The 17,125-nt window shown below is 55.9% G+C and overlaps 5 protein-coding genes across 5 annotated transcripts; 3 read left to right on the forward strand and 2 right to left on the reverse strand.

Moving 5' to 3' along the window:
• Nucleotides 1–333: 333 nt before the first annotated feature.
• BJ171DRAFT_566068 (sodium bile acid symporter family-domain-containing protein) lies at nucleotides 334–2,670 on the reverse strand. The gene is made up of 6 exons (XM_053113382.1): nucleotides 2,525–2,670; nucleotides 2,251–2,380; nucleotides 1,964–2,156; nucleotides 1,730–1,889; nucleotides 1,477–1,652; nucleotides 334–1,395 (listed from the first exon to the last, which is right to left on the reverse strand). The coding sequence occupies exons 1-6, from the start codon at nucleotides 2,586–2,588 to the stop codon at nucleotides 466–468; spliced, it is 1,653 nt and encodes a 550-aa protein (XP_052969331.1). The 5' UTR covers nucleotides 2,589–2,670; the 3' UTR covers nucleotides 334–465.
• A 697-nt stretch (nucleotides 2,671–3,367) lies between these two features.
• Nucleotides 3,368–5,407, forward strand: BJ171DRAFT_472659 (uncharacterized protein; the record flags this gene model as incomplete). Its single annotated transcript, XM_053108667.1, has 7 exons — nucleotides 3,368–3,488; nucleotides 3,736–3,783; nucleotides 3,918–3,964; nucleotides 4,123–4,293; nucleotides 4,531–4,621; nucleotides 4,736–4,771; nucleotides 4,926–5,407. 7 exons carry the CDS (start codon nucleotides 3,368–3,370, stop codon nucleotides 5,405–5,407), a joined length of 996 nt encoding a protein of 331 aa, XP_052969332.1.
• Nucleotides 5,408–5,749: 342 nt separating this feature from the next.
• Nucleotides 5,750–6,773, reverse strand: BJ171DRAFT_494011 (uncharacterized protein). The gene is made up of 2 exons (XM_053109980.1): nucleotides 6,704–6,773; nucleotides 5,750–6,488 (listed from the first exon to the last, which is right to left on the reverse strand). The coding sequence occupies exons 1-2, from the start codon at nucleotides 6,750–6,752 to the stop codon at nucleotides 5,974–5,976; spliced, it is 564 nt and encodes a 187-aa protein (XP_052969333.1). The 5' UTR covers nucleotides 6,753–6,773; the 3' UTR covers nucleotides 5,750–5,973.
• Nucleotides 6,774–9,288: 2,515 nt separating this feature from the next.
• BJ171DRAFT_293984 (uncharacterized protein) lies at nucleotides 9,289–12,586 on the forward strand. The gene is made up of 5 exons (XM_053106961.1): nucleotides 9,289–9,693; nucleotides 9,902–9,994; nucleotides 10,086–10,913; nucleotides 11,097–11,182; nucleotides 11,282–12,586. Exons 1-5 carry the CDS (start codon nucleotides 9,327–9,329, stop codon nucleotides 12,185–12,187), a joined length of 2,280 nt encoding a protein of 759 aa, XP_052969334.1. The 5' UTR covers nucleotides 9,289–9,326; the 3' UTR covers nucleotides 12,188–12,586.
• Nucleotides 12,587–14,344: 1,758 nt separating this feature from the next.
• Nucleotides 14,345–17,085, forward strand: BJ171DRAFT_294087 (Stub1 protein). Its single transcript, XM_053106962.1, has 11 exons — nucleotides 14,345–14,518; nucleotides 14,671–14,791; nucleotides 14,913–14,929; nucleotides 15,040–15,103; nucleotides 15,251–15,277; nucleotides 15,492–15,636; nucleotides 15,732–15,816; nucleotides 15,957–16,025; nucleotides 16,158–16,350; nucleotides 16,496–16,520; nucleotides 16,639–17,085. Exons 1-11 carry the CDS (start codon nucleotides 14,423–14,425, stop codon nucleotides 16,661–16,663), a joined length of 867 nt encoding a protein of 288 aa, XP_052969335.1. The 5' UTR covers nucleotides 14,345–14,422; the 3' UTR covers nucleotides 16,664–17,085.
• The last annotated feature ends 40 nt before the right edge of the window (nucleotides 17,086–17,125 follow it).

The following is a 17,125-nucleotide window of genomic DNA, read 5'->3' on the forward strand; positions in this document are numbered from 1 at the left end:
GGCTGCTGGCTGGAAAGTCGTCGTGGTGGTGGGAGGGGGAGCCAAGTGGTATGTCGCGCACTTTCGAGTGTCCTGGGGCTGATTGGAGGGGCAGCGCGGGATTGGCGAGCATTCATGTGGGAGAACGATCGAAATCCCCCATGTTTGGCCGGCCGGTTTCCCTCCATCCGCTTATCTCACTGAAACCGGAGCTCTGCGCCCAAGTTCGATGCTCTCTCGATGTGCGGCAGCCATCGCCTTCATCCTCGCTCAGCCCATCGGGCCACCCTCAATTTGCAAGACCCGCTGACTCCTTGATTGGAACCCAATGAGAGTGAAGCTGTGCGAGATGCTCCGGCGGCAAACCAAGTCTGCCTCTATTTTGTATATTCTCAAACATCACCGTGTCTCAATGTGTTCGTGCGAGGGATGTCGTTATCCTTACAATGTAGCCAAGAGAAGGCCAACAGCGGCACACAGGGCAAATCAAGTGTTCTTTGGCCGAGGGCGGTATGCACAGCCATCGGCCTCGCTGTAGAGCGAGTAAGTTGGTGCACGGCCTTCGGAAATGGAGGCGATCAATTCTTGGCATCGCTCGTGAATCTGCTCAGATACTTCGACAAACTTTTCCTCAGGCTGCTCATCGGGATCCTCAAGATTCCAATCTTCAAAGCGCTTTCCGATCTTCCATTCCTCGGGGACCGACGCTCCACAGCCACACATTGAAATCACAATATCGAAATCGGAAGGGCTAAATCGGTCGATTCCCTTGGAGAACTGTGAAGACAGATCAATGTCGCGATCTTTCATCACCTTGATTGCAACGGGATGGACTCTCGACTGCCCGATCAGGCCAGCACTTTCGACTCGTCCAATGGTGCCGGCTGGGGCTTTCATCCGAAGTGTTTTGAGCCAACCTTCGGCCATTTGCGATCGGCACGAGTTCATTCGGCAGACAAAGATGACGCTGCTGCCAGATGAGGCTTTCTCGTCGTTAGGCATGATGTTGACTGTGTCTTCCAAGTGAGTGAGATCACTAACTAAAACGGATTGACCGGATGCAGCTTGACCTTCAAGATCGCCATTCTTGGCCCGACGTTGACGAACGGATTCGTAGCGGTCTTTGATGAAGAGCGAGAGGTGCACAAGCCCCAGAAGGATTGGAACCTCGATCAACGGTCCGATCACAGTGGACAGTGCTTGCTGGGAATTGACTCCGTATGTTGCGATGGCGATGGCGATAGCAAGCTCAAAGTTGTTCCCGGCAGCGGTGAACGACTGAGTGGCAGCCAGTTCGTAGGGCACGCGTTGGAGAGCACACAGGGCAAATGTTGCCGTAAAAACCGTGCCAAAGTAGAGCACGAGCGGGACTGCGACCCTGGCAACGCTGCCGAAATCGTCGATGATTCTATTGCCCTGGGTGAGCAAAGTCAAACATAAGCCGAGAGATCGCATTGCATCACAGCGCATTTCCAAAGGAGGCGGGACGAGACCCACCTGGAGGCTGAACATGACCACGATGGTGTACAGCAGGCCCAAGAGAGAGGTGGGGCCAATAACTGGAAGGAATTTCTCGTCGTACCACTTGGAGCCAAGGGTTGGGCGAAGGGAAAACCTTGTCACGATGCCCGCAAGGAGCGGAATGCCGAGGAACACGAGAACGCTTCGGGTGACTGATGGATTTGCAGTGTCAGCGACTTTCCGCCACTTGGCCCCAACGAAGCGCAACTTGCGTTCGAGAACTACATACCAAGCCAAAGGTCGATTGAGATGTTTGATCCGCCTCCGACGATGACACAAAAGAAGTATGCCGCAGGGCTGAATATCAGGACTTGGAGGATGGAATTGACGGCGACAATGATGGCACACCACTCAGTGTCTCCTCCAGAGAGCTCGTTCCAGATCAAAACCTATTGCCAAAGAGTATCGGGAATGAGCTTCGTCCTTTGGACCCTTTTGATGGTGCACCGAGTTGGGAACCTACCATAGCGATGCATCGTGCAACGCCGACAAGGACAATGCCCTCACGGAAGCCCGGGAGATCGGGCAGGGTTGCCCAGGCGAACGCAGTCATGACGAATGGACAAAAGATCCAGTTGACCAGCAAGCTTGTCGTTATCGTTTTCACGGCGTGCTGTGACTTGAACAGCTGAGGGAGCTCTTCATATCGAACTTTGCTGCCGATTTGAACATGATGTTAGTCCCATGGGCATCACGAGATGCCTTTGGCTTTGATGATGCAGCACGACCAAGTCTTCGTCAAGGACTCACCAAAGCACTGGATACATCATCCAAAGCAGTCCAACGGCAATTGGAACAGAGACATCGACGATGGTTGACTGGTTGAATGCGGCCTGGACACTTGGGACAAATTTACCGAGCAAGATGCCGGTAACCATGGCTGCATTCCAGGGCCGATCACGTGGAATCAGACGCCGCACAAACCGAGCAAAATAGGGTTGATCGCGGGGTTAGGGCTTTGCGGCGGGCAAAGGGCGGACCAGCCAGGCTTGGGCATGCCTCTCTCTCTCGCTGCGAAACGTACCGATCAAGATCCAGAGCGGGAGAAGCTTGTTGAGCCAAGAGAGAGACTTTTTGGATCCGCTCATGGCGAGAGAGTTCGAGGGGCGAGGGGTTCGAGGGGCGAGGAGGGCAGGCGTCGTCTGCTGCCGGAAGTCGTCCGTCTGCTGGGTATGGCCCTGAAGCGAGGCGGGGAGATGGAGGGGGGTATTTATGGGGCTGTCGCCCGCCTTGCCGCTCGCCTCGCTGGGCTGGTTGTGGCAGGCCGGAGATGGTTCCTTGTCCTGCCCAATCCCGTGCACCCACTGCCCCTTTGGCGTTACAGTCATCGTTCGTGCAAGGCCCATTTGGCGTTGTAGTCATCACCGCCTCGCACACAACTGCACGCCACCTGGAGAGACACGTGCACCGCACCACGTTCAGGCCCTGAGTAGTCATCAGCCGTTGTAGTCATCAGCCGTTGTAGTCATCAGTACAGCGCTGTTATTGTCATTGCTTCTTTTTTTCTTGATTGTGCGCCGCCGTGACGGAGCACCGGCCATCAGAACCCCATAGTCCCTTGCGTCTCGGTGTGGTCATCGGTGTAGTCATCGGTGTAGTCATCAGCCGACGTCCGGGATTGATCGATCGACCACGTTCCTGGAGGATGCGCCTGCCCACCTCCCAGAGTTGCTGGATTGCCCACCACCTCCTCACCTGCGAACCATGAACCAATCAATTCCTGAGGGTCAGCATGGTTGGCCAAGAGTCCATCTGGAGATACGGTCCAATATGCGAAGCCGAGGCGGTTGGCACGGCCGTATTTAGAGGGGTGGTGGAGACTTCGTTCCGACTCGACGATATCCCTCCGGTTTGCTAGATTGCCAAAATGTCCCAGGAACACCACAAGGTCGTCATCATCGGCTCTGGCCCCGCTGGCCACACCGCCGCCATCTACCTCGCCCGTGCCAACATGAACCCTGTCCTCTATGAGGGCTTCATGGCTGCCGGTGTGTATCTCGCGGCCACCCGACGAGCCGTCGTCCGATTTGCCTGTTCTCCATCACCACACGATCGGCTTGACTCTGATCTGGCAGCCATCGGTCCAGCCCGCCTCTGCCGTCGACAGATCGACACTTTTTTGCACCCATCAGACCCAGCCTCTCGGTCGCTCGACTCGCTCGATGCTCTGGATGGGCGATGGCAGCAGGAGGCAGTCTTCCCGCTCACACTTTCTGCACGCCGTGCTTTCTCCAGGTGTCGCCGCTGGCGGCCAGCTCACCACCACCACCGAAGTCGAGAACTGTAAGCATCATGGCCGGCTGTGTTGCGCCAACTCTAAGTGGCCAAGCAGCGCCATCGCTCTGATGTCGGCTTGCTGGAATATCCAGCGACCCTTTCCGTCCGTCGTGCTAATTCGCTGCAAATCCTCCGCGCAGTCCCTGGTTTTCCCAATGCCATCTCTGGCCCTGAGCTCATGGAGCTGGTACGTATCCCCTCCCCATCGCAGGGATCGCCATGCAACCGCTGGTCGACGGGTACCTTGGTCATCCCCCCTTTCTTTAGGATTGTGCCCCCGTTCGCAGATCCCTCCGTCGCTGATGCTGACCCTGCCTCGCCTCTGTCGATCCCATCGCCCAACAGCTGAAGCAGCAGTCCACTCGATTCGGCACCACCGTCATCACCGAGACCATTTCCAGGGTCGACTTTTCCCAGCGCCCCTTCCGCCTCTGGCGCGAGGGTGCCGACACCGAGGACCAGCAGGCCATCCTGGCCGATGCCGTCGTCATTGCTACCGGTGCCACTGCCAAGCGGGTGAGTGGCGGCTTTGCGCAATCCTATGTCTGGCGTCGACAATCTTGGCTGAGCAAGCATCACCGACCAAGCAAAGACCATGCCGATCCTCAACCAAGGCGATGCAGATGCACCGCGGACGCCTTGATCGCGTGCCTACCAATAGCCTTTGGTTCTCCCCGACTGACTCTGGGTCCTCGATCGATCTCGTTTCTCATATGCGACGCTCTCTCGTCTTGTCTCCTTTGCAATCTCTAGCTCAACATTGCTGGCGAGGACGTCTTCTGGCAGGCTGGTATCTCGGCCTGCGCTGTCTGTGACGGTGCCGCCCCTATCTTCCGGAACAAGCGTATGTATCTGTCCATCTCCATCTCCGTCGTGGCAGCCATATCTTCCGTCAACGCGATCGCTTCCGATTCTGACAACTAAACTATGCTCAACTGTTTCTCTTCACGCCATCCAGCCATCGTCGTCGTCGGTGGTGGCGACTCTGCTTCGGGTTAGTGTCCGCCGCAGTCCACTCCCAGTCGGATTGCAGTTGTCCTGATACTCCCCGCTGGACACGCCATGCTCCCATCATCGTTGCCATGACTCTTGTTGCCACTGAACTGATCGGTGCCGTATTCTCCCTCTCCGCGACTTTGTTGCTGTAGAGGAGGCCACTTTCCTCACCCGCTATGCCTCCAAGGTCTATGTCCTCGTCCGCCGCGACAAGCTCCGCGCCTCCAAGGTCATGGCTGACCGCATGCTCGCCCACCCCAAGATCGAGGTCCTGTGGAACAAGATCCCGATCGAGGCCAAGGGCGACCGCCTCATGAAGGAACTCGTCATCGAGGACACCGTCACCAAGGAGCGCACCACCCTGACCGCCAACGGCCTCTTCTATGCCATCGGCCACCAGCCCAACACCGCCATCTTCCAGGGCCAGCTCGAGACCGACGAGGTCGGCTACCTGGTCACCAAGGTCCGCGACGGTGCCGCCAGCACCTACACCAGCGTCGAGGGTGTCTTTGCCTGCGGCGACGTCCAGGACAAGACCTACCGCCAGGCCATCACCGCTGCTGGATCGGGCTGTATGGCTGCTCTGGATGCCGAGCGATGGCTCGAGGCCCAGGAGTTTGCCGCCGGCCACTAAATGTATAGTACGCCTCCCCAGCGCATATCTTGTTTGTCCAATACATAATCTCACTTGGTCAAAACTCCTCATCACACTCTATATATCTGCATCGCAACTATCGCCACGGTTTGATAAAGAACATAGGTCATTTTTGTCCCCAGCGTGTCTAAACATGCCCTGGCATTCAGGAATCTCCGCCTGGTTTTGATGAGCATCTAAGGAACTCAATATCATGATACTTTAGATCAGGCTTTCTAGCTGGACATTGGTAGAATGCATCCTCACCAAGTCCAAGCAGATGCACTCAGTATACTCCTCATATGGAGTGATCGTATTTTTGTAAAGGGAGACATTTGTATATTCAGGAGCGGCAGCAGATGGGCGCCTATTTGGGCCATTGATTGTCGCCCTTGCCGCGGCCATTGTGCATACCAGTGCTTCGTTTCATGCAGGCGAGACACTTGCCATTAGCTCCAAATGTTGAGCGATCTTTGGAGCTGGCACGGATTTGCTTTAGCGGTGCCCATTCCACTCGGATCGCCGGCCATGGGACTCGCGGCCACCAAAGCTACGGATCTATGGATTCATCCAAATCGCTTCTTGTATATCGGGAAGAGATTGTGGAGAATGTCCAAGTAAACTTCCCGATGGGCACTGTCAAAGACGCCGACAACCAGCTTGGAAGCCATTTTGACCTTGTCTTCGTCGGACTTTAAGCACTCGAACACAGCTAAAATATCAGAGCGCACCGAGCTGGAGAGGTTGACTTCGTGGGCGCAGCCGCGCCGGATAAAGGTCTGGTACAGCCCTGCAAATCTCCCAAACAAAGGCTTGGGGATCGGCCAGTCCCGTGGTACGTCATGGCTTGACAGGGCCGGATCTGTAGTAGTCGAGATGGTTCTGCTGGAAGCGGAGCGTATGATTGTTTTCGATTGATCGGACGAGACGGTCGCGCTCACAGACAGGGTTTCGCTTGGCCTCGTGGACATTACAATTGAGACCATATCCATGTTCGGATTCGCTTCCATATATGCTTTCCGAACATCGTTCTGAAGCGCTGTGTACTGCTCATGGAATGCTGTGCTTTCAGGACAGAACACTAGACCGCGGACATGTTGTCAATCAGGAGACCCAGAGGCAGGGGAGTCTGCTCACCGCTTGATTCTACGAACCAGCCCTGCGCTCCGTAATCAAGCCATCTAAACGATTGCACTCTCAGGCTTTGCGCAATCCATCTCCCTCACTCCTCGAGTCTTTGATGAGCTCGCTTGTCTCTCGGCCATTCCGAGTTCGCGTGATATACGAAGCACTTACGCTCAGCCGCGATTTGCTTCATATGATCAAAGAGCTGCGGATTGGCCATGACCTTGGCGAACTTGCGCAGCTCTCGTTCAGAGCTTGAGTATCTGTCTCGCTTGATTTGGTACACCGGTGCCATCACGGAGGAAACATGGATCACAACAAACGGAAGCACCAGCTATTGCAATGGTGTTCAGCAGAGCATAGATATGCAACCAGAGTCAGCTCGGCAGTTGGCCATGCAACGGGGATTTTGGCCCCAGCTGTACAAGTGCTGATACATGCCGAGGATCGGGCTCAGCACAGCGATACACAGAAAGTTGCATATGTACCTCTATGCTCTGCAATATCCTGAACAGCATCAACTTCAGGCGGGTTCCAAAACACAGAATAAGGACAATGATGATCACATCGATCACAAAGGCAACGATCATAACCACGAGCTCCAAGAGTATCCGATTGTGGCCACGATATGTTCGGTAGAGATGGATGATGAACGGCATCGTTACCGTGGAACAGAGGCCGATGAACACGGTGAGCGGAATCAACTCGATTTGATTTCGATCGGCGCAGGTCGAGTCGGAGCTGATGGGACCGGTTGCCGAATTCACTGCCCCGGATATGATAAGTGTGCAGATGGACAGAGCAACCGTGACGACCATAATCACGCCTTCGAGAGGGGTAAGCAAACTGAACAACAGCCCCTTGCGGCGGTGGCAGCCCGATGACTTGATCAGATCCGATTTCGATGACTCTACTTCGGGGCAACTCTTTCGACACTTGACGCAGTACGACATTGCTCGAATGACGAGTGCATTGAGTGAAAGTATCTACCGAACAAAAGTTGGCAGGCATAAGGACCCGTAAACGAGCATGCGTTGGAGCCTTGGGTTGGGGAGGGTGTTCGTCTGCGATTGGCATAGTACGCATGCCTGCCAACCTACCACGCCGAAATTTGATGTCCACAGCTGGATGTTGCACGGCAAATCCAGAAAGCTCTGAGAAGCAAGGTTGCCTGCAGCGAGCGAGCGGTCAGCAAGCAAATGGGCGACCAAAGCCATAGCTATCAAAGCAAGCAGCAGCCAGACACAAGACAGACCTCCTATGGTGATGATTCCGCCGATGGCCCCAACCAAGACGGTCGGTATCCCTTGGCTCTTTGCGACTGGATTTTCTCGGTAGAAGAGTAGTGCCAGGGTGCTGCGTTATGGAAGGTGGCGGTCTGAGGTGGGGTCCTGCTCAAGTTAAGCTTCCCGAGAAGCACGTTCTGAGATCCCGAGACCCGGACATACCTGGATATCCACAACAGCAACACCATTATCAATATGGGAAGAAATATCAGTGAGACTCTCCCAATGGATGTGACAACGACAAGCATGGCGCCGAGTCCACTTGATGAGGCTTGATGGAGCTTGATGGGGCTTGATTTGGATGCAGGTCGATTGCAGAGATCGGTGATGTCGTCGAAAGAGGGATCAAGTGCGGGTGTGTGCAGAGTCCAAGAGCAAAATATACAAGAACGCTCGGGATATACGGATGGCGTCTACGAGCGGCTCTGGTTGACACGACATCATACTTTGTGAAGGGACGACGCCGAGCGAATTGCCATGCGATGTACGATTGCTTTGTGGAGAGCCATGGTGCTTTGTGCTGGGGCCATCGGCTTTGTGGGCGAGCTGAATGGCACCCGAGTCTGTGCCTGCGGGCGCCTGCATGCCCTCTGGTCCGGCCATTGTCTCAGCGACAATCGCCTCGATCGTCGATCACCAGCACAGTCGCAGCCGGCGTTGCTGGATCGGTCTGTGGCTCGGTCTGTCTGCGACCCGTGCGCAGCGGTGGTTCAAACTCCGCCAGCCCAGCGATGAATTAATTTCATTTGTCCATTCCGGGACAGCATCGGTTTTTTTGGCCGCCGTCGGCCTGCTGGGCTGCTGGGTGACAATCGACAGCTCCATTTCCGCAACGGGCCGCCGGAACACTACTCGACGACGACGCAAGGTAGGTGAGAAGACACACGCCGGCCGTCAAGATCGCTGGGGGGCGGTGGCTGGGATGCGTCGTGTGTCTGGCTGACGGCTTGGTCCGGTTTTTGTGCGCACTTGCCAGCGTGCTGTTCGCTTCCCCCAGATCTCACTCACAGCCCTTGACCGCCAAGGCCACCTCCACACGCCTCCCCCCAATTCGAGCCTGCCCAGAGCTCTCCGAGCCCAGGAGGCCGAGCCCACTCTGGATGGATAGTGTATGGCTCACTTGGCGCGCATGTAGCGGGTCGATCAGGGGATGGGGGCATTTGCTCGGCCATTCGCCTGCGGTGACAATTGAGGCGGCATCGTGCACACGAGTCGAGGCCAGCCTCGCTCCAGAAATATTGGCCATTTTGGATTCCCTCCGCTGACTTGCATTCTCTCCGCTCCGTCCCCGATCTCGGTTCTATACCTGATTCAGAGTCAGTTTTTAGCTATTCTCTCTTCCTCATCCGACCTCGATCTCCCTTGACGCTATGATCGATTCACAAACAATTGCAAATGATACCACAATCGACCCCTCCACCGAGTTCTCTGCTGCAGCAGAGTCGAGCCCGTTTTCTGGAGGTGCGTGGACCGCGCTGGTGCCTGCTTTTATTTCGATTGGATATCAAATGGCGAGCTGTGCGTGCGTTGATGTGAGCGGATCGGCCCTCCGTCATCATTGGCCTTGCCTCGATGCGTCGGAGCCGCCAAGGCACAGGACAGACACCACGGGCGTCAAAACCATCGAGGAAGTCTCTGCAGCAGAGCCACAAGCATACGTCGTCTTCAATCGTGCCCTGCCGGGCGAATCGACGCTAATGCGAGTGCCCTTTGCTCTGCAACCCGGCCCGATAGATCTGTGGACACAAGGAAATCTGGTGTTTTATCTCAAGTCACTCGAGTCTTGTATTGCCGATGGCCTGGCCGACGCTGCCGAGCTGCAGACCCTCAAGCGATCGCTATTGGACTCGTTCATTCTGAACCGAAGCTCTCAAGGTAGATTTCGCTGACCGCCCGCCTACACATTCGCTGCCCGCGCGGAAGCGCAGACGTCTTCATCAACGGAGACTAAGATCAGTGCCAATCGGCTAGCTCGTTTGATGGAGGCTCAAGGGAGAGACACTTTCCATCGTTTGGCTCTAGACTCTCACATAACTGACGCCTCGACGCATCGTCGTCCGTTCGATGATCCATGTCGCAACAGAGATCGAACACGACCTCCACGAAGCTCGCGAAATGGGCCTGATCACGGAGGGCGAATGCCAGGAATTTATCGAAAGGCGACAGCAGATCGATGGTAGGCATCGCAGCCAACCGCGCATTCATCATCTTTGATTTTGCGGCTGTCGTGACATAGCGAGCACTGACTTTGCTGCTCATCCACCCAGCTCTCTGTCAAAGCGGCATAGATCTTCAGCCCGTCGACACCGTCGTTGGATCGACGTGTGCGATCGACAGCACAGCGTTGTTTGCAAACCTCACGCTGGACAGCTCAAGTTTATCCGAGAACGCACCCAGCGGCATCAAAAACGATCTTTCCAGTCTCTTTGGCGACCAGGCCTTCTTCGACAGCGCTTTGGGAGAGAACTTTGAATACTTTGACGATGCCGCCCTCGAAGAGTTCGATCGGATGATGAGCAGTGATGTCTTGGCCAGCCCCGTGTCGCTGATATCCGACTGCTCCAGCCCCACGGCACAGCCATTTTCGTCGCAAGATCTATTGAGCGATCTGTTCAACGCAGCTATTGCTCTGCCTTCGCCGATAGGGTCGCCCTCGATGTGGACGGATGCAACTACGTCGGCCGAGGCGCCTGTCTCCCAAACGCCTGGTTTGCAGACGGACTCGGCGAATTCTGCAGTCTCAAAGGCGATCCTATCGATCGAAAGTAGCCCTGCAGATCCTGGCATGAGATTCCCTTCCGCCAGTGCCTCTGGGACGGACGGCGCTACCGGTGTCGGAGCAGGCAGCGGTGCGGGAATGCCTCCACAAACTCTTGTCAAGAATCCAAACTTTCTCAAAGTACCCAACAAAAACGTCAAGCTGGGTGCGATTCCCACCAAGTACTTGCTGCAGCAACAGATTCTGCTGATGGAAGAGTACTCGCTCAAAGAGATTGAAACCCAGAACCACACCGACTCTGGCCGACCCAGCCGCAACCGCGGGTTTGGGGCGAGCGCTCGACCTTACAACCACGATCAAAAATACGAAATATCGGGTATGTCCACGTCGAGGCTGCTTCATCTCGTTCCTGCAGCGAGCGTCCACAAGCGCGGCTCTGTGCAGTGCACTGCGATGCCTGCGCTCGGCACATCTGCACTCAGCATGCTGCTCAACAAGTGGGCATTGGAAGCTCGTCTTGACTTTGACACCGTCTCTCGATCTGGCTCCATTACAACAGAGGACCGAAAACGGTGGCGCTGCCTTTGGTGCCTGCTCTCTGGGGCTTACACACCCGCTCGCCGAAAGGGCCCGCTCGGCTCCAAGGTAAGTAGTCGTCCGCCATGAGAGAGCAGGTAGTTGAGTATGTAACATCGTGACTGCGACTGTGGCTGGCGATCCGACTGACTGTTTGGCTCTGTGCAGACGCTCTGTAACGCATGTGGAATGTGGTTTGCTCGACGAGGGTATTTGCCCCCGGAGCGCTTCCACGAGAACTCTGCGGCTTCCAAGAAGCAGGACAAGCGGCCTTTGGTCACCTTGGAGAAAGATCTGGCACAGATACTCTCGACCATTTCGCCTGTCTCGGTGGCGACTAAGGCCGGTACGTCGACTACCGCCAGTACAGCCGCTGTCATCAAGCCTGCCGCCGTCAAACCTGCTGCCGCGACAATACCCAAACGACCCCTTCCCCAGCTCACCGATAGTGCGATGAAACGGCACAAACTCGATCATACTCCGACCGCCCCGGCTGCCCCGGCTGCCCGGCTCTCCAAGTCGCTCGCAAAGGCCGGCACGAGCATGCCGAAGCATGCAAGCAGCGCCTCGGCGAAATCCGATCTGCTTAATCTTGGCGTTGTTCCGGCTCTGTTTCCATCAAGCTCGTCGCTGAATGTCACTGCGCTGCTTTCGCAGCTCTGCGGCTCTTCTCCAGCCGCAAGCTTGGCTGCCTTGATCCTCCTCTCCCGCACGACCTTCCCTCCCCCGCCGCCGGGCATGGGCCTCTATGCCCTCGGATCGAACGGCAAATATGTCGACGCCTTTGCCATTGCGGAACAGGCAGCGGCACTGTTGGGGCTGAAGCCGCTGGCGACATCCCAGACTGCATCCGAAGCGACAACGCAAATTCCATCCCTGCCGGAGCTCCAGGCAGCGCTGCAGACAACTCTTGAGGCCGCTGTCGAAGCGGCTTCTAAAACGATAGCCACCGCAACCTCTCCGACAGTTGCCACTGCTGCAGCGAAGGAGCGGCCGAAACCGGCGCTGACACCCACACCGACATTGACATCAGCATCTGGCGACAAACCGGCCAGCGAGCCTCCGTCTGAATGATGTCCATCCCTCTCGCATGCATTTGAACTTTCTCCTCCAAACACATCAAGGGGATTTTTTGGCATAGAGCAGGCCCCAGGATGCATCCATTCGTCTATTCATTTCTCGCGCAGCTTGTGCTTTGGGCGAGCGATGCTGGATTGGCGCTCAGGTCCACAATGTCGCCGGGAACCCTCTCCACACGTACCCTCATCACCTCCACTTCCACCCTCCCTCCCCTGCAGTCGCACTGCTTGGTCCCAGTTTGGCGGCGACCAGATCCGAGGGTTGGCCACCGCCGCCTCCGATGCGGCGAGTCCAATATAAACACTTCTCGTCCACCCTGATCGGCTGCGTGCGTGTGCGGACATCGGAAGCCCCCGGGTTGGCGGGAGAAGATCGAGACGAGGGTCATGGACACTATGAAAAAATTCATGTTAAAAAAATGAGCGAGAACGACAAAACGCGCTCTCGGAGCCACCTCGGTCGGCGAGAAGAGCAGTCTCTGGCGAGAGACCCCCGAGGGAAGACGAGAAGCCTCTCGCCGTCACACACACACACACTTTGCACAAGGGAGTCAAACACCTCTCATCGACCATCCCAAGAGGGATGGCAACCCCGAAGTGGACTGCCCAGAATATGGGCGACCCGGCATCCACTGTCGAAATACTCAACAGTGCGAGATACTTACAGTCAATCCAGAAAGAAACGGGACAGTCACTTCCCCTTTCTGGCTTCAGATGTCTGAAGCCCACTGACTGACTGTAGGCCCCAGTGAGCAGGCCATGGCATTGCACTCCTGTCTTCGTTGGCAATCGAGTGGTTTTGGTTGGTTTCGGGAGCACAGTTTTGAATACACCCGGTCGATCTCCTGTGGCGATGATCGACTGGCATACCGAGATCATGTTCCTTGAGGCATTGATGTCTCGATCCCACAGCGTATGGCAGCTTGCACAGCTCCGGACAAAGTGTAGTTTCTCGATATCAAGATGCTCGACCTTCTCGAGTCGCTTGAATTCCCGGCAGTGTGAGCACACCTGGGATGTGTTGAACTCGTTCACCGAGCACACATGGATCTTGGAGACGGATTGGTCTGGTGGTCGTCTCTGGTGGTCGTCTCTGGTGGTGGTGGAACTGCTCAAAGTACTTGACGAACCTGAGTCTCCGTGGGCTGGATGCGTATCCCTTCCCTTGTTTCCACAAGGCATTCCCAAAGGCAATCACCACTTCGGTCTCCCTTGGTGCCTGGTCGATGACTTGCTTGCACATCTCGTGGACAGTGCGCTGTCGCTTGCTGTGGAGATCGAGTCGCTTGAATCGCCGTCGCCGGGTCAGGCTGAAGTACAGCTGTTTGTCCAGCATGTCTCCATCGAACACATGCCGAATTATTGCAGGAATGAAGCCAACCCAGGGATCTTGGGACTTGGTGTGGTGCTCATCCATTCCTGCAGACCAAGGATCTTGTGGGTGCTCTGGATCCACTTGGTCGCCTGGGTGGTGTCTTTCTCTTGCGGGGAGCCATCTGGCGTGAAAATAGCGACGATGGCTGGTTCTGCCCTTGGGGAAGAAAAATTCTCCTCAAAACCAGCGCATTTTGGGCTGGCAGAGATACTGCACAGTGGCGTCCTTGATTCAGATCCAGAAACGCATCGCTCGCTCAATCAGTCGTGGGAAAACATCTTGTCAAGGTGAGTCTTGCCTGATAGCCAAACGATCATGTCATCTCGCTGACACACAGCCACGCTTGACTAGGTTTCCAACCAGAGAGATTCAGATGGTGGTGGTTCTTGTCCGCAATCGGAGTGGAGCTTCCAACAATGATACAATTGGTCATTCCTCCACACCAATCGCCCACCACCACCGTCAATCGGCTCAAGGTGATACCAAATGCCGTCAACCGACCATGGCCGGATTCCAACTTTTGCTGCGCCTTGGTCTACAGCGTGTATTCATATTCGAGATGAGCAGCCGCGAGGGGGGCGGAAATAATTGATAGTGGGAGGGTCGGTTCCATGAGCCCATCTCGCTTGAGTCCTTGTTCTTCTCTGTTCTTCTCTGGTCTTCTCTGTTCTTCTCTGGCCCTCTCTGTTCTTCTCGGTTCTTCTCGGTTCTTCTCGGTTCTTCTCGGTTCTTCTCGGTTCCATGATAGTGCCAGTTCGCATCTTCGTCCAGATCGTAGGGTGCTTCAAAGTCTGTCCCTTCCCCAACCAGACACAACTCCATCTCTTGGCCGCAGCACAGCCGACTGCGCGAGCCATGACCCAGCTCGCCGAGCTCCGCAAGCAGGAAGGAAACCAGTTCTTCCAGGACCAGCTCTACGAGAAAGCGATTCAGGCGTACACCTCCGCCATTGCAAGTATCGCTTTGGCCATTGCGGGCGATGACAGCGACGGACAGACACTCCGGGGACAGGCTCCTGCGGATGTGCTTGCCGCCTGTCCCAGCACGCTCGCTGCTCCATCGGCGCTAATTTGCATGAGGAATCTACGCTTCGGCACATCCAGATCCATGACAATGGCAATGCAGTCTACTACACCAACCGAGCACTGTGCCGCCTCAAGCTCTACGAATATACCAAAGCTCGCCAAGACTGTGAGCGGGCTATTGAGCTGAACCCGAAAGCAGGTTGGAGCCATCGCCAAAGCACTGATATCGCACCAGACAGCAGAGCCGACGAGTGCGGCAGGCGACACTTCAAAATGTGCCGAATCAGAAATCTGAACCCATTGGCCTGGCTCTGTCTCAGTTAAGGCTTGGTACTTTGTACGTATATGTATCTCTGCAGACGCAACCCCAGATGGCTCCATGCCTGCTGGTCAGCGATTCCAAGTCTGACCATCGACTGGTGGCTGATGCCGCGAACCATTGTGCAGCTCGGGCAGGCACTCTTGGAAGACGATGAGTCGATAGAACGGGCGGTCGTCTGTCTTGAGAAAGGTAAGCTCCTCACCCTCTCCAACGATTTGCTGTGTCGGGACCTGTTGCGATCTTGTGCACTTCATATTGGTGGCCCATCCGAGCGCCATCCAAGCATACTGCATGTTTCCTGATCCCTCGTTGCGTCCTGGACTTACTCCCGAACAGCACACCAGCTTGCCATCGAAACCAAGAGTGAGTCTTGTGCGCCAGCGTTGCAATCGGCCCCGATGCGGAGAAATGGCAGTCGGCTCCCATTTGCATGCTTCTCCTGTGCACGGGTCGGCGGAAGTTGCCGTCGCTGGGCTCGCCCATGCTCCTTGCAGCTTCACCCATCCTCGCTTGTCGGCAGCATCACTTGTTGGACTTACAGAGCCGAACCTGCGGTTGCTTGTCATTTTTCTTGCAGTGATTTCGTTTGTCAAATCGATCGACAAGACGTACCTCCAAGCGCGCAAGAAGAAATGGGAACGTGCCGAACAGCGCCGCCGAGAGCGAGAGAACAGCTTGCTCCCGTTCCTGAAGCAGCTTATCGTACGCGAGCGAGATTCGAGGCAAGCCTGGACGCTGGGAAAGTGCCACTCGGGGAAAGTGAAAGAGCGGCGAGACATCCAAATTGACTGTGGACCCTCTCATCGGCATCGAGCAGGCTTCAATCCCATGTGGCCGACACTACGAGCAGCGCGGAAGAACTTGTAAGCCCTCGCGGACGAGCGCCATCGACGCAGAGCCGGGTCTGGTTTGGTTCCACCTCAAGGGCTCTCCGCTGGGACGGCCAGCGCATCAGTGGATCGATAAGATTGGGGCAATATCACGAACATCCCGGATCGTCTCCGCATCGATACACACGTGCTGACCGTATGTGCTCCCGCAGGACGAGCGGATTGCGCAAGTCGAGAGGCTGTTCAAGGACTTGGATGTGCTTCGCAAGCAGCAAGAGGAGGTATGCTGTCCTGTGAGGCAACATCGTCCCGCTGAAGCAAGCGGACCCATATCGCCGCTACATCGCCAGCCTCTGCGGCCACGACTGACACACATGCTCCGATGGTCCGGGCCGTGCGTGCGGCTCCATCAGCGACGATTCGTGCCTGACTGCTTCCTGGGCAAGATTCACTTTGAAGTCATGACCGATCCAGTCGTCACCCCAGCGGGAATCACGTACGACCGCAGCGAGATCCTGGAGCATCTCGATCGCATTGGAGGCTACGATCCCGTCTCGCACACGCCGCTTGATGAGGCCGACTTGGTACCAAACCGGGCTCTCAAAGGTAAGGAGACGCATGCCAACAACTCTTATCGCTAGGATGCAGCGGGTCGCCAAGACAGCGTCAACACGATTCATGGTGTATGCGCTAGCAAGCCTCTGTCGGCGCCATCTGACAACATGCCCGTCTCCATGTCCGATCATGACAGAGGCGATCGACGAATACCTCAACGGGTAAGATACCGACCCAGAAAGGCGCCGCCTATACGTGGTCACTGAGACCTGGGGCCTTCGTGCGACATAAGTTGTTTCAAGCGCCAAATGGCTGATTCTTTTTGTTCTGTTCTCCTAGGCAAGGATGGGCTGTCGACTATTGAATCGCCATCAGCATCGGATGAAGAAGAAGAGGCCTCTGACGGCGTGTGCGCCTCAGAAGTGGTCCTCTGCAGCGTGCTCGCTGGGTGGCTCATCCGCATCTGCCCCGGGTCATGAATATAGACGTATACACTGAACGCATCCGGGTGCCCGCCACTGCTCCCGCCGGTCGACATGTTCGGAGGCTGCCACAACAGCGCCATAATCTGGACGACTAATACCAGCGTTTTCTGGAACAGGAGTGCGACATGCAAATCGGTCATTGTCCGAAAGCGTTGGCGGAGCTTGGTGTCAGCAATCCAAACCTGCGCTCAAGCATCGGGGCACTTGCTGTACCAAAGGCTCAATCAAGCATCCTGCAGATGCTCCCCTCCAGCAGCTTCTGCAGCCGCCCTTGCAATATCGGCTGTCCCACTATTCTAGAGGACACTGCGCTTCAAATAATGCTGCATTCAGCTCAGTTT

Source organism: Polychytrium aggregatum (genome assembly GCF_025602895.1).
Source record: "Polychytrium aggregatum strain JEL109 chromosome Unknown BJ171scaffold_8, whole genome shotgun sequence".
Classification (NCBI taxonomy): domain Eukaryota; kingdom Fungi; phylum Chytridiomycota; class Chytridiomycetes; order Polychytriales; genus Polychytrium; species Polychytrium aggregatum.